This window comes from Fusarium venenatum, assembly GCF_020744135.1.
Source record: "Fusarium venenatum strain MPI-CAGE-CH-0201 chromosome Unknown EDB82scaffold_1, whole genome shotgun sequence".
Lineage (NCBI taxonomy): Eukaryota > Fungi > Ascomycota > Sordariomycetes > Hypocreales > Nectriaceae > Fusarium > Fusarium venenatum.
The window spans coordinates 5931699-5946370 of NW_027072129.1; the positions used below are offsets into that span (position 1 = coordinate 5931699).

General features: G+C 47.7%; 6 protein-coding genes across 6 annotated transcripts; 3 read left to right on the forward strand and 3 right to left on the reverse strand.

The window, feature by feature from the left end:
- Positions 1-445: 445 nt before the first annotated feature.
- Positions 446-2137, forward strand: EDB82DRAFT_487754 (uncharacterized protein). The gene has a single exon (XM_025730206.2). It carries the CDS (start codon positions 595-597, stop codon positions 2056-2058), a length of 1464 nt encoding a protein of 487 aa, XP_025589354.2. The 5' UTR covers positions 446-594; the 3' UTR covers positions 2059-2137.
- A 21-nt stretch (positions 2138-2158) lies between these two features.
- Positions 2159-3361, reverse strand: EDB82DRAFT_551150 (uncharacterized protein; the record flags this gene model as incomplete). Its single annotated transcript, XM_025730205.1, has 2 exons — positions 2159-2763; positions 2833-3361. The coding sequence occupies 2 exons, from the start codon at positions 3359-3361 to the stop codon at positions 2159-2161; spliced, it is 1134 nt and encodes a 377-aa protein (XP_025589353.1).
- A 1953-nt stretch (positions 3362-5314) lies between these two features.
- EDB82DRAFT_551151 (uncharacterized protein) lies at positions 5315-7182 on the forward strand (the record flags this gene model as incomplete). Its single annotated transcript, XM_025730204.2, has 2 exons — positions 5315-5416; positions 5485-7182. 2 exons carry the CDS (start codon positions 5315-5317, stop codon positions 7180-7182), a joined length of 1800 nt encoding a protein of 599 aa, XP_025589352.2.
- Positions 7183-7186: 4 nt separating this feature from the next.
- On the reverse strand, positions 7187-8722 carry EDB82DRAFT_59041 (uncharacterized protein). Its single transcript, XM_025730203.2, has one exon. It carries the CDS (start codon positions 8628-8630, stop codon positions 7260-7262), a length of 1371 nt encoding a protein of 456 aa, XP_025589351.1. The 5' UTR covers positions 8631-8722; the 3' UTR covers positions 7187-7259.
- Positions 8723-8873: 151 nt separating this feature from the next.
- On the forward strand, positions 8874-11679 carry EDB82DRAFT_441205 (Melibiase-domain-containing protein). Its single transcript, XM_065607789.1, has 3 exons — positions 8874-9373; positions 9418-10024; positions 10076-11679. Exons 1-3 carry the CDS (start codon positions 9289-9291, stop codon positions 11616-11618), a joined length of 2235 nt encoding a protein of 744 aa, XP_065465650.1. The 5' UTR covers positions 8874-9288; the 3' UTR covers positions 11619-11679.
- Positions 11680-13541, reverse strand: EDB82DRAFT_487759 (Sodium/calcium exchanger protein-domain-containing protein). Its single transcript, XM_025730201.2, has 3 exons — positions 12369-13541; positions 12103-12323; positions 11680-12055 (listed from the first exon to the last, which is right to left on the reverse strand). Exons 1-3 carry the CDS (start codon positions 13453-13455, stop codon positions 11897-11899), a joined length of 1467 nt encoding a protein of 488 aa, XP_025589349.1. The 5' UTR covers positions 13456-13541; the 3' UTR covers positions 11680-11896.
- Between the last annotated feature and the right edge of the window lie 1131 nt (positions 13542-14672).

Consider the following 14672-nt stretch of genomic DNA (forward strand, 5'->3'; position numbering starts at 1 on the left):
TTTCAAAACGGTTATCACATGTGAACGAGGTCTATGAACCATCTTCTCGAAATTATACAGTTCCATTGATAGCCTATTTGACGTATAGTCGTCTAAGCTATAATGTAGATACCTGAGGCTTGCCCTAACTGAAATCTCCTCAAGATTACTTTATCGGACTGTTCGACCATCTGTCAGAATAAAAATAGGCCGTTTAGGTCCTCTTAGTTTCTCCGCCTTGTCCTAGAATGCCAAGCCAGGAGTCAGAACGTGGAAAATGTCGAGATCTCTCATCGCAATCAACACTACATCTGCTATATAATGACAGTCTGGTGATGGCCTCAATTTCCAACGTCCATCTAACGTTAAAAGAACTGACAACAATCATGACCATCGGCAAAATGTCTTTCTGTTGAACCAATAGGAGCAAAGACCGATGAATTCGGAGAGGCGGCTAACGGGTGTCGGCTAAGAACCCGTGGAGAAGCGGCTACCCTAAACTGATTCGGAAGACCACAGTTGTCTCTAACTATAAACACCAATTGCCTGGTTGTGCTGTTCAACTGTCTTTAGAGAATCACATATCGAACAAAACATCACATCTATCTACGAATCATGGCACAAGAAGGCGTTATCAACTTGACTGAGACCCTCTCGGCCTTGCCCCCTGTTCCCGCTTCGCACAAACAACTCCGCACTCAGACAAAATCAAACATCCAATCCAGGACATCCCCGGCTCCCGTGCTTGTTATACTCGATGATGACCCGACAGGAACTCAAACCTGCCATGATGTCACCATTCTCACAGTTTGGGATGTACCAACAATTGTTTCAACGTTTAAGCAAGTAGGAGCCGGCAATGGCTTCTTCATCTTGACAAACTCACGTGCTCTTCACCCCCCTCAAGCTCGAGATCTCATGATTGAGATATGTACGAACCTCAAGGCCGCGTCACAGGAAGTCGATCTACTGTATGAAATTGTCTTGCGTGGAGACTCTATCCTTCGCGGTCACTTTCCCCTCGAGCCGGAAGCCGTAGAGCATGTCAATGGTGCATTTGATGCCTGGATCTTATGCCCATTCTTCCTCCAAGGTGGACGATACACTATCAACGATATCCACTACGTCCATGAAGGCGACCATCTTATCCCAGCTGCAGATACACCGTTTGCCAAAGATGCCACATTTGGTTACAAGAGCTCCAATCTGCGGGACTATGTGGTGGAAAAGTCCAAAGGACATATTTCTCAGAGTAACATCGACTCTATCGATTTGGAGACAATTCGAGTGGGCGGACCAGATGCTGTTTACCAAAAGATAATGGGGCTTCCAAAGAGAGAAAAGACTCCTATTGTGTTGGTTATCAACGCCGCTGCTGATGAAGATATGGATGTGGTCATCACAGCGCTTCTTCGGGCTTCGCAGCAAGGAAAGAGATATCTCTACCGAACGGGCGCTGCTTTTGTCTCGTCACGATTGGGAATCTCGTCTATACCACCTTTATCTGCGTCTCAACTAGGTCTATCCAAAGAAGTTGGTGGCCTGATCATCGCAGGCTCATACGTTCCCAAGACGACTGCACAGTTGGATTCTTTGGTCACCAAGTCAGGAGACAATCTGACAACTATTACTCTAAACGTCAAAGAACTTCTCGAATCGGACGAGTCAGCCAAGCGAGACGTATCAAATGCCATTGAACTCGCTACTCAGAAGATCAAAAGCGGTCACGATGTACTCGTCATGACGAGCAGGGAACTAATAGTCGGCAAGGATGAAGTGGAGAGCTTAGATATCGGCTCCACGATAGCCAAGGCTTTGGTCTCGTTCCTTCAGAACCTGGAGCAGAAACCACGGTACATCATTGCTAAGGGAGGTATCACATCTTCTGATATGGCAACCAAGGGATTGAGAATGAAGCGAGCTCTCATTGTTGGCCAAGCTGCACCTGGAGTGCCGATGTGGCGATGTGATGAACCAGAATCCAAATGGCCAGGGTTGAACTATGTCGTGTTCCCTGGAAATGTTGGCCATAATGATAGTCTCTATGAAGTTGTTAGGCAGTGGAGAGAGTTCAAGTAGTTATAGCATAACGATAGAGAACGCCAGCGCATCAATTAGGAAGCATCTTAAAATGAAATATGAAAGTGTATTTAGTATATCTATTATACAAGCTTCTTCATTAACGTTTCGAAGGCCCCCGAATGATAGCCAGCTCCTCATCTTCCTCTCGCGAAGAGTTATCATCCACTTCAGTAGCTAGGTCAAAGGTCTTGTGCACACATATACCTCCATCAAATTGCTCGCTCCTGTGAACATCATCCAATGGAATGCAGTCTGAGCCCGTTATATCTTTTGGCGCCATCGACGAACCAACGCCTCGTCGAGCATGAGACGGCTGGCTGCTATAGTCTGTGGGATCTGATCGTCCGCTTCTCGAAGTGGTGTACTTCTTGATGCTCCGAGTGAGCAGGCTTTTAAGGGCTGGAAGTGAGCCGACGACAAGAGAAGTGGCTGTTTCGACTGCACCCCAGATAGCTAACCCGACAAGATCGACTTGTCTTTTTACGATGACTTGGGACATACGGACGACGGCGACACTGATAATAATAACGCCCAGGGAGAAGACAATCCCGAGCCCTATCTTCTTCTTTCTGTCGAGTTGTAGGGAGGGGAGTACAGCGATCGGGAGGGCCATGATCATGAGGTCCGAGGTAACGTCGACCGTGGTAGAGAAGATGACGTTGAAGTTCTGTCGCCATTGTTCTTTCGGTGAGTCGCAGGCTCCTAAGCAATGTTAGTCACAGCAAGTTCGATCATATGGGTATCTTGAGTCAAGAAGAGAGATGTAGTTACCGTAGAAATAGTCGGATGGTGTGTTACATGTAAATACACTGCAGACAACACAAACAACCAGTGCAGAGGCGGTAAAGAAGCAGACAAAGTACCATAGGCGTCGAATGATGACGAAAGGCTGCACGAGTCGCCAGAAGATAGCCAAGAAACTTGCCTTAACAGACCAAAGAATAATCCAAAACATCTTGATGATCGGGAATTGCCATTTTGCCAACTGGTTGCGTTGTGATAGCATCTCCTCGGGCTCATATGCGATACGACCGGCTTGGAGATGCGTCATGTACCAAAGAGCTTCCATCTGCTCAGTCTGCAATATCGCCATGGTCAAGGTACACAACCATGCGAAGAAGATCCAGCAGTCATCTGCCAGGAATCGCCTGTTCTGTTGCCATCTGACGAAAAGCCGCAGTGAGACAAATAGAGTAGCAACAGTAAAGCATACCCATATAATGACGACGAGTCCCTGGCGGTCAACAGTGCGGGCTGCCCCGAAGAGCGGAGCGTCTGGGACTGGTTGTGGTGCAGACATATTGACGGTGAGCGTGCAGATTGTGGCTTCCAGCCTGGCGGCGCTGGGAGCACTATTAAACCTTTCATATAGCAGAAAGATCAGGAGTCATTATGATAGATAATAATGATAGAAATCCTGTTGGGTCCTGGGCTGAGGTTTGCACCAAGGAGGAACCCGCAAGAAAAGCAATATTGTCTGTGGCATGGTATCACGTACAGCACCAGTCGCATTAGTGGTTTATTACAGGAACGAACAAAGAAACGAATAATTATGTGCATGAGTGGCAAGGCCGGGCTCTTGCATCGAGACAGAGTTACCTCAGTGGCTGAAGTCCTTATTGATGCAATTCCACTGACATTTAACGAATGGCCTCAAAACAAACAGATTTGCAACATCAGTCTCTTGTTCACCATGCCGGGAACATGTGATAGCTTATTGGCCCCGCGGATACCCTTTCAAAGACCCGTCCGTCTAGGCGAAGCAAACTCCCGTCAATTCTCAGCTCCAAAGTGTCGTTTGCTAACTGCATACGAGAGGCAAAGTCCAATAGTGCTACGCAGAAATGCAAACAGTGGGCAAACGAGGCAAACTCGCCTACAGAAGCGACAAGTGGGAGAAGAGACAAGTTGCCGTTACATCGTCTTTTTTTGCTTTTTCCGTATTCTGGTCAAGGTCTGGAACGAATCAGAGGATCCCACTGCCCACGATTTGCTCACACGCATTATGCAGATCTTGTCAGTTCCGGCTCTATTGGTACAAACATGGCAAGCAGCATTTTTATTTTACAGCTCATATTCACCACTTGAAAGGATTTAATGGATTTCGCCTCTTAGTTCCCAGTAAGAGCTAATTTGTTCCCCGACGGGTAACTAACCATGTCAGGAAGCCTATCTCCGGGCCTGGAAAATCGTGGAGATCTGGGCCCTTTTCCATGACTGAGGTTGGCTATCTAAGTATCTATCAAGTTCTACTTTGTCCATTGTGGACATTTGCCTGCCCAGTGCATGTTGCCGTCCCGTTCCTCCCGTTGGAGTGGTTCTTGGCGTCGATAACCGGACGACGCCATGTTTCACGTTAAATTGACAGGACGAGCTTTTTATTCTGTGTTTTTGACAGCTCGAATACGCCAGCGATGGTATAGAGGGTAAGTAAGCACTACCGGGGTGAAGTAAACGAATAGATTGGACTATCACCTGGAGTTCAGCCCAGGTACGGCTATGGTCATTCGACAAATGCTGAAAAGTGATACATCTTACAGCATTGGCCATTTGCCCGTCCAAAAGAAGTGTATAGAACTCTTGGCATTGGTTTCCGATCAAAGCCACCAACCCGATCATACAATGCAAAGAATAAATGTCTGTCTCGCTTTCTCGCTGAGTTCCGAGACAGCGAGGCTGATGGCCTGATTATGAAGCAAACAATTCGCAAACTCGCCGCTGGTTGCCTCTTATATGACATCTCACTTTTCTAACGAACCGGCGCCGTTTTTAATTTGCTCACATACTCAGATGAAAAACGAGGTCACATCGAATATGGAGTAGTCGACCGTTGATGCAGGGGCTGATGTGCAGGGGACTCCCATGTCTTGCAGCCAACTCAACTGTCTTGGTTCTTCACCCACCAACAGTAATTCTTGACATCTAGATTGCATTGATGACCTGCCTCAATGTCTCTAGCTACTGCGAGATGAATGTCATAGTAAAGCGATATCCGGGCCTTAATATAGCTTCGCTTATTGCCACGATTCGCATATCGGCTTCCGTAAGGTGAACAGGGTTGTACAGAATTGCCCCCACAATGACCATGACACTGTAACCCATACAAAAAGGAATACTCTTGCTCTTGCTCTGGATAGATTAAAACTTATCAAGAGGCCACCCACTTAGCTGCAGCCTCTCTACTCAAAACAAGTCGTTTATTTTCTTTTTCCTGGCACCCAGAGCAAGTAGACAATCTGATTTGTCGTCCAATATGCAAATCAGTGTGCTTCTCCCCTTCCTCGCCCTTCTTCCTGCTGGATCTTGGGCCAAGGATATAATTGATTCGTCAAAGCGCGACTCCCAGTGTAAATGTGTAAGTTTGGGAAGGGTTTTAAACCAAATATGATATGTCTGTGCCCTTTTTGCTGACATGCTGCACAGATTCCAGGTCAAAGCTGTTGGCCTTCCTCTTCTGATTGGCGAGCTTTCGACGAGCAAGTCGACGGGGGCCTCATCAAGACGCAGCCTATCGCACAATCCTGTTACCCTGGTCCGGCCGAGGACCTCAAGCACTGCGCCTATGTAAACAAAATGTGGTCTGATCAAGACTTCCAGTCTTCAGACCCAATTGGAAGGCCTTATCCCCATAACATTACATGCGCTCCAGTGGACTACAGCGCTGGCCAAGAGCCAACTACCTGCAGTCTGGGATCATCGCCCGTTTACGCCGTAAATGCTACTACACGATCACAAATCAGAAATACCCTGGCCTATGCTCAAGAACGTAACTTGAGGCTGGTCATCACTGGCACTGGTCATGATCTCCTTGGCCGCTCGGACGGCTACGGTGGGCTTGAACTGTGGTTACATCAGTACAAGAACAAGATCGAGTTTCGAAAGACTTTCAAGCCCAAGAGCAGCTGTGATAAGTCTGGCTGGACGGGAAGTACCATCACAATTGATGGTAACTACCAGTGGCGCGATGTCTACAAGGTAGCCAAGGCTAACAACGTCATTGTTGTCGGTGGTGGCTCTATCACTCCTGGTGCCATTGGTGGTTGGGCATCAGGAGGTGGCCATGGCCCAGCTACGAGAAACTACGGTCTCGGTGCTGATCAGATCCTCGAGGCAGAAGTAATGCTAGCTAATGGAAAAGTCATTACCGTCAACCACTGCCGTAACGCTGACCTCTTCCGTGCCATGCGTGGCGGCGGACCAGGTTACGCCATCACCCTGAGCAGCACTGTCAAAGCCCATCCCAATGTCGACACTGTCACAGCTCACCACTTTGAAGTTGCGCCACTTGAGAAGACTGAGAAGAACAAAGATCTTCTCGACGCTGTATCTGTTTTGCTACAGAAACTTCCTGATCTCAATGATGCTAGGTTCGCAGGATACGGGTACTGGTTCCGCAACTTCCCTACCGTCTTTGTCGGCAACGCCACATCTGGTTACTCTCACGGATTTTGGGCCATCGGAAAGACTCGTGAGGAAGCTGAAGCTGGTTGGGCCCCAGTTCGCAAGGCCTTGAGCAAGTTCAAGGGCCAGCTGTACATGAGTGAGAGTTGGGCGACATACTCCGACTACTGGTCTTTCTACGAAGCTGAGTCGGGACTGTACAATCCCACTGGTGACACCTCAATCCTCACCTCAAGACTGATTGATCGTGAGAGCGTCGAGAGCTTCGACAATGTCCGAGATGCTGTTGAAGTCATCAGTGGCAAGCCTGATGAATTCGGCACCAACGTCATCCTCTTCTGCTCCGGGGGGCAGGTCTTTAAGGACGCTGCAGACAAATCCAGTGGTCTTCACCCAGCCTGGAGAAAGTCATACTACGCCATCGTTTCAAGCCAGGGTGTTTCCAAGACTGCGACTCCTGCTGAACGCAAGGCTGCGAATGATGAAGTGACTTTCGTCAAGGGTGTAGCATCGAAGAAGCTGGCTCCCAAGACTGGAGCTTACATGAATGAGGGTGATCGCAATGACCCCGACTACCGACAGGCTTTCTACGGTAGCTTGTATCAGACACATTTGGCCTCAAAGAACAAGTGGGATCCTACACATTTGTTCTACTGTCCAACATGTGTTGGGTCAGAATATTGGGTTGAGACTGCAGATGGAGCATTGTGCAAAGCCTAGGGGTCTGCTATATAACAATTTCTTTGATTTTCATAGTATATAATATAAATAACACACAATTTCAAATAGAAAAAAGACTATCTAATAACGCTTCTAAATCTTGTCTCTGGTGGATCCCAAACAATGTCTTTGACAGACAACCTCTGTCGAGCGGGCACTTGTATCGTCCTCCCTTGTGGTGATTGGATCTCGATGTTCTTTTCATTCTTGAATAGAATCATTGACATGAGATTCTTCTTCTCTTCTATACGGCTCTTTGTCTCGTGACCGACCTCCGAAGGTTTAATCGCATCCATCGCACGAGTACTAACAGTTTCATAAAGCAGTTTCGCATCATCCGTCTTACCCGCATGAAAGAGTCCAACGCCCCAACTCGCCACCCCAAGAGGGTCCCCAGTCCCATACGGAGTAAACGCATTACCCACGTTGTTGACGGACAAGCAAGCCTTGAGTCTATACTCCTGTATCATCTTTGGTACATGCAGGGTGCCACATTGGCGGCTGAGTGGTGTGTCTTGCTCTGATACACCATCAGAGTTTGGCCGACCCATCATGAAGACGTCGCTAGTAGGCAATCCAACAAAGTGAAACGGCAGTTTTGTCTCTTGAAGCCTGTCAGAAAATTGGCGGAGCTCTTTGTGGGACGCCAGCGTCAGTCTTGTGGCATGTCCGAGAACGACAGTAGGGGCGCCAGAGTGGGTAGGCCATTTGTTGTCAACGAGTTGGTCAACAGTATAATTGAACAATTCCACAGCATCTCCTGCCTTCAAATTGAATTCTGTATGGAAGTCGAGATTCAGGTTGTACTTTAGTGCTGTTTGTATAGCCCATCGTATGTTCTTTCTCTCCATATCGTCATTCTCTTCCACGTACGGCGTGGTCCCTAGAGCATCAATAGACGATCCGAACTCTTCCAATGCATTTTTAAGGATATCTCGATTCTCATCTCCATACTCAGTAGAGAAAATTGGATCCTGCGCAAAAGCACAAATCTGCAAATCCACGAATCCTTCAAATTCCTTCTTCAGCCGAAGCCCTGTTTTCAGAGGTTCAAGTTGCGTGACATGATCAAGTTCAACAAAGCCTCTGACACACGTGACACCTTGTGCGTAGCTCGTGGCGAGGAGCTGGGACCCTCGCAGGTACAAGTCGTCTGGGGTGTAACGTTTCTTTGCTTCGGCCGTGTTAGACAAGGCTTCGTCAAAGCTTCCTGATTTTGGAACAAGATCCGAATAGTCGGGGTGGTTGTCGGAAGAGGAGTGATTGCAGGTTAGAAGGTATGGTTTATCGAGATGGATATGCGGATGACACAATGAGGGGAGTAAGAGACTTGGGTTTGGAGAAGGACTGCCAGATAGTTTCATGGACGATACGACACCATCTTGTATTTGTATGTCCCATTGCTTCGATGAGTCTTGTAGAGGGAGGATGACATTTTGCAAACTCATTTTGTCCAAAACTTCAACGATAACCAGGATCGTGAGACTCGTTAGGTGATAAAGCACTCAGTCCATTACAAGCTGTCATTGACTCTCAACGGTTAGGTTATCGACCAATCATGAGTCTTGACGACTGGCTTTGTAAAGGGAAAAAGGTTTGTCCGTACAAGTACATCGTTACATCATGTTTTAGCCGGCTATAAGCATTTGTTCTGCATTATTACCTGCAATTATTCTGATCCCATTGACTCCGTCAATTCTATTATGCAACGGTTACACTTCCCCTCTCTATTTCATCTCTCTTATTCGTGCGCCTGACGACGACGTCATGACAACCACTGGATAAAGTCCCGAACGTGGAGAATAACGGCCGATCCTCCGCACGAGCAGCGTCGATCGTTCCTTGAAGGAGCAATGTTCGGGAAACAAATGCCAGCAAAGTTCATCGTCTCCTCCAAAATGCCCAGTTTTCTCCAAATTATGATCGGTCCGACACACTGTTGAGATGCGGGATCGTAGCATGATGTTACTTTATGGGCGAATTTAACCTTGAGTTGATCTTGCTGATCTAGGTTTGCGCTGTGAGGAGAAGAACTTAAAAAGCTTGTGTCTGCCATTGAATTTTTGCCTTTTTCAATAGCTGTGCAAGTTATCTACGGACGACAAGATGGTATTGCTCAGGTTCAAGCGTATATCTACGGCTGCGGTAGTCCTGGGCCAGTCACTCTCCGCTCTGGCTCAAGGTTCAAGTCGTAAGTTTGTTAATCTCATGATGTCCCAACGCTAACAATTGTAGCAATCGATGTTGATGGAACCTCCTTCGCCCTCAATGGAGACAATGTCTCGTATCGCTTCCACGTCGACAACACCACAGGTGATCTAATCAACGACCACTATGGCGGCCCCGTTGCGGGAGATACTATTACGGCAGAAGTCGGTCCCGTCCAAGGCTGGGTTAATCTCATCGGTCGAGTCCGACGCGAGTTTCCAGACCATGGAAGAGGAGACTTCAGACTACCAGCTTTTCAGATCCAACAAGCCAGTGGCACCACAGTCACCGATTTCCGCTACAAGTCGCACGACCTCGTACAAGGCAAGCCTGGGTTGCCTGGTCTTCCAGCCACGTTTGGTGATTCTGAGGATGTCTCGAGTCTTGTTGTGCATATGTATGACAACTACAGCTCCATCGCTGTAGACTTGACATATTCCATCTTCCCCAAATATGACGCTATCGTGCGAAGCGTGAATATTACTAACAAGGGAAACACAACTATTACTCTCAAAAAGGTAGCCAGTTGGAGTGTTGACTTCCGACAAGAGGACCTAGATCTTATTGAGATCAGAGGTGATTGGTCCCGTGAGGGCATGCGAGTGCGTCGCAAGGTTGATTATGGAACACAGGGGTAAGTCCAAGTTTGTTGATTAGAAATTCATTATACTGACAGGAACTGTAGCTTCCAAAGCTCGACTGGTTACTCTTCTCATCTCCATAACCCTTTCCTCGCACTCGTCTCACCAGATACCACTGAATCACAAGGCGAAGCTTGGGGTTTCTCTCTGGTTTACACCGGCTCATTTGCAGTTGATGTCGAAAAGAGCTCGCAAGGTCTTACTCGTGCACTTCTGGGCATCAACCCCATCGACTTCTCATGGCCTCTCAAACCTGGTCAAACCTTCACCACGCCTGAAGTCGTGTCTGTCTTCTCGAGCAAGGGTGTCGGTGGCATGTCGAGACAGTTCCACCGGCTTTACAGAAAGAATTTGATGAAGAGCAAGTATGCCGAAGAGACCAGACCTGCTCTCCTAAACAGCTGGGAGGGCTTGGCATTTGACATCAACGAGACATCTATCTACAAGATCGCGAAGCAATCTGCGGACCTTGGTATCAAGCTTTTTGTCATGGATGACGGCTGGTTTGGCAACAAGTATGCTCGAACGATTGATAAGCTCGGTCTTGGTGATTGGCAGCCTGACAAGTCTCGCTTCCCCGAAGGACTTACTCCCCTTGTTGAGGACGTTACCCAGCTCACAGTAGCCAATTCGTCCGAAAAGCTCAAGTTTGGTATCTGGTTTGAGCCAGAGATGGTCAATCCCGAGTCAGACCTGTACAACGAACATCCTGACTGGGCTCTCCACTCGGGATCTTATCCCCGAACTGAAACTCGTTGGCAACTTGTTCTCAACCTCGCTTTGCCAGAAGTCCAAGAGTTTATCATCGACTCTGTTTCCAAGATCCTTAGCGAGTCACCAATTTCATATGTCAAGTGGGATAACAACCGTGGCATTCACGAGACTCCTGATCAGACCCTCAATTATAAGTACATGTTGGGCTTGTATCACGTTTTTGAAGTTCTCACCAGTCGTTTTCCTGATGTTCTTTGGGAAGGTTGCGCATCAGGAGGTGGTCGATTCGACCCTGGCGTTCTTCAGTGGTTCCCCCAAATTTGGACATCTGACGATACGGATGCAGTCGAGCGCATCGCAATCCAATTTGGTACTTCTCTCGCTTATCCACCTTCTGCAATGGGAGCCCATCTCTCTCATGTCCCCAACCAAGTTACTGGGCGTACAACATCCGTCAAGTTCAGAGCCCATGTTGCCATGATGGGCGGATCATTTGGTGTGGAGCTCGATCCTAGTGATCTGGAAGCTGAAGAGAGGGATCAAATTCCGGGTCTTATCCAGCTATCTGAAAAGATTAACCCAATTGTCATTACGGGTGATTTCTACAGACTAGCTCTCCCTGAGGACACCAAGTACCCGGCTGGACAGTTCATCTCTGAGGACGGCAAGAAAGTTGTCTTGTTCGCTTTCCAGACTCGTGCTACCATCAACTTCTCCTGGCCCTGGTTCCGTCTGCAGGGTTTGGATTCGGATGCCAAATATGTATTGGACGGCAACCAGACTGTATCTGGCTCGACTCTCATGAACCTCGGTATCCAGTTGCGGTTCGAAGGAGATTTTGACAGCCAGGTCTTGATATTTGAGAAGCAGTGATTTACTGCTGTTGATAGTATTTTAATTTCTTAACGACTTGAATGAAATGCTATTTCCTTGCATGATGCTCACAGCTGCCTATTGAAGTCGACATAATGCCCATGATTATCCATTCTGAACCGCTTGCTATCCTAATTCCGTCCAACTTCGTATACACAGAAACAGCCCATACTGGTGCTCGTGGAGCAGTTAGCTTATATGGAGAAGACGCCGCAATCATCTCGGGCGCTGCCAAATGTCCATTTCCATGCGTGTGAAGCACGATATGATATGGGTATCTACAATGGCAGATGTGCGTTGAGAAGCTGCTGTAACTGACGAAGTGTATCGACACTCATCGTCACGTTGACCATCTCGGAGCCTTCTAGTCCGTTGGAAGTAGCCACATCAGGGTTGGGATAGTACCAGCATGCAATAGCAATAATGGCGTAGATGACCTGCATATGTCAGCCTTTGTTGATTTGCGAGGTCAGGTTATACATACCACGAGAAGAGCTCCTTCCAGCCAGTTGGACTCGCCATCGCGGAGAAAGTTGCCTACGACCAGAATAGAAAGAACAAGCAATACAATCATGAAGATCTCAAAGTTAAGATCCATTGGCTTTCCGATGGCCCAGCCAACGAGAACGACAAGCGGACCATTGAAGAGGGCGGTCTGGATCGAGGGCCCCAGGCAGTGATACAGGGCAACATTGATGACTCCGTCTATAATTCATTAGCGACAGCGATTTATTAGGTACCAAATCTTACCGTAAGCTTCATCAATCGCAGTCAAATGCTCAGCCGCCTTCTCGACAAAGGGCAGAAGAATAAGACCCAAGAACTGATCGGGTACACCGCTTTCAACAACATGCTCGATTTTCTCAACAAGAAAGATGAGAAGGGCGGTCACAAACACCAAAGCGATAAGAAGAGCGACGATGGTCTCGGTCATGGTGAACTTTGGCTTTTCCATGTCCGCTTCACGATCAGCGTCCCGGTGCTCATCCATTTCAATAACCTCGTCGAAGATGCTGTGCTGACTACTGGCCTGGTACCAGATGTACATGAAAAATGCAACGATCAGTGCGACAGAGGTTGCTTGGCTGATACGCACAACGTCTTCTTGTAGCTTGTCCTCTGTGAACTTTTCGTGTAGCACTCTGAAACCTGGAAAGTCAGGTACAACCTCGGCCTTCAGAGCGGAGTAGAATGCGCTTGGAATGAGGAGACCAAAAGCAGCCACAAGTAGCAGACCGGTACCAACCTCTGATACGATGGCGTGGAATTTCTGACTAGCTTGCTTGAGACCTCCAACGAAGAAGCAGAGACCGAGGCAGAGGAGCAAGTTGGTCAGAATACTGCCAAGAATAGCGGCTTGAATAATGGGAATGAGGTTTCCTTCGTCTCCATTATTGTCGGAGGCCTGATTCTCATGCTTTACAAGGAGGACAAGGAAGAGAATGATCTCAATGATGGACCCGAACGTCGTCTCAATGAGAATGCCTGCTACCTTGGGCATCTTTCGTGCAAATTCCTGCCCAGCAAAACCCAGAAGATTGGCCGTCGGGATGACAGCGATGTAGGCGGTAGCAAACTTCCAGAGATGCATGCCAGGAAAGAACTGGAGGATGATGGCGACGGGGACGAATGGCCACAGAACGTTCACCCACATGGACGCAGTGCATGAGCTTCTCCAGAGCACAGCAAAGAAATGACGCGGATGGAAACCGCTTCTTCCACTTTCGCCTTCATGTGCAATGTGACTAGAGAGCTGAGGCAGAAGCGGGGTTGATTCGTCTCTATGACCAGAGCTGTTGTGTCCATGCCCATGTCCTGGGAGGATGTTGCTCGCCATTGTGGTTGACGCAGAGGAGATAGGTCGAGGGGAGCGATTCTTAGGGTAGCAGAATCTTGACAGAGAAAAAAAGAGTTAAAGATAAGGTTAAAAAGGATTGCAAGAAGTGCTCGAGAGGTTGGAATCGTGATAAACCTGCTACCGTCTTTACGGTGATGGTGGCGCAGTCCAGCCAATAATGTTGCGCCAGTGAGACATTTGACAGGGAATCCAGCAAGGATTGAGAGCTGAATAAAGCTTGTTTTTTTGCGGGCGTCTCTACGTTTTCAGCAGGGATCACAAATGGGCAGACACGACAGGTTGAAGGGAGTCATTTCTGTGGACTCCAAAGCGTCAAGAATGATAGGGAACTGATATTCTACAATTGATCAATGGGAGAAGCCTTCTCCACTATAAAGAGTCGATACTCGTGGAGTCTTCTTAGGACCAGAAGATGTGGGTGATCAAAGCACGGGGCAACAAGAGGTTCAAGGTGACCGATATGGTCAAGTCAATTTTTCCGGATCGGAGGGGAATTTGATTAGCGTGAAGGGTGGATATTTTTTTGACAGAAATAAGTCATCAACCCCTCACCAAAACAGCACTATAACCGATGCTTTGTCCCGTTCTTTTTTGTCCTTTGCTAGTAAGGAATTCTGGGGTCTCTAGAACACGTCGGTGAGACGCGTAGGCTGGGACCGCGATGGGCCAATCGATGTTACACGACCTCTTATCGATAAGAGTTTCAGTGTAGTTTCACGTCGAGGTGAGGATGCTACAAGAAGCCGTATACGGTCTCCTTCAACAGACTTGATATCAGCTCGGTTGAGACGGCAAGAAAAGACTTGGCCCAAAGTTATAATCAGTCTCCGATTCATCACCATATGCAGATCTTTTAGCAACTTCCCTCGCTTATTGCGTCAGCTACCTTGTTGAGTCGGGAAATTGTTGAGCTTGTAGTGTCTCTCTCGGCAAGTAACAAACTCGAACGATAGTCGATGTTCGAGACTCTAGAGACTCGTAACTAGTACATCCTTCATTTAAATTCAATTATAAATATTAGCAAAGAGGATACTACTCTATACACAAGCCCTAAACCTTTTGTTGGCCATGTGAGCATCTACAGTGTTTATATGACAAATGATAATATGTATCTACCCTATTGTCTCACACGAAGCTGGGAGAAGTTGTTGGTGGATCGCCCCTAGTCTAGTCTAGCAAAGAGGATTCCACTACCA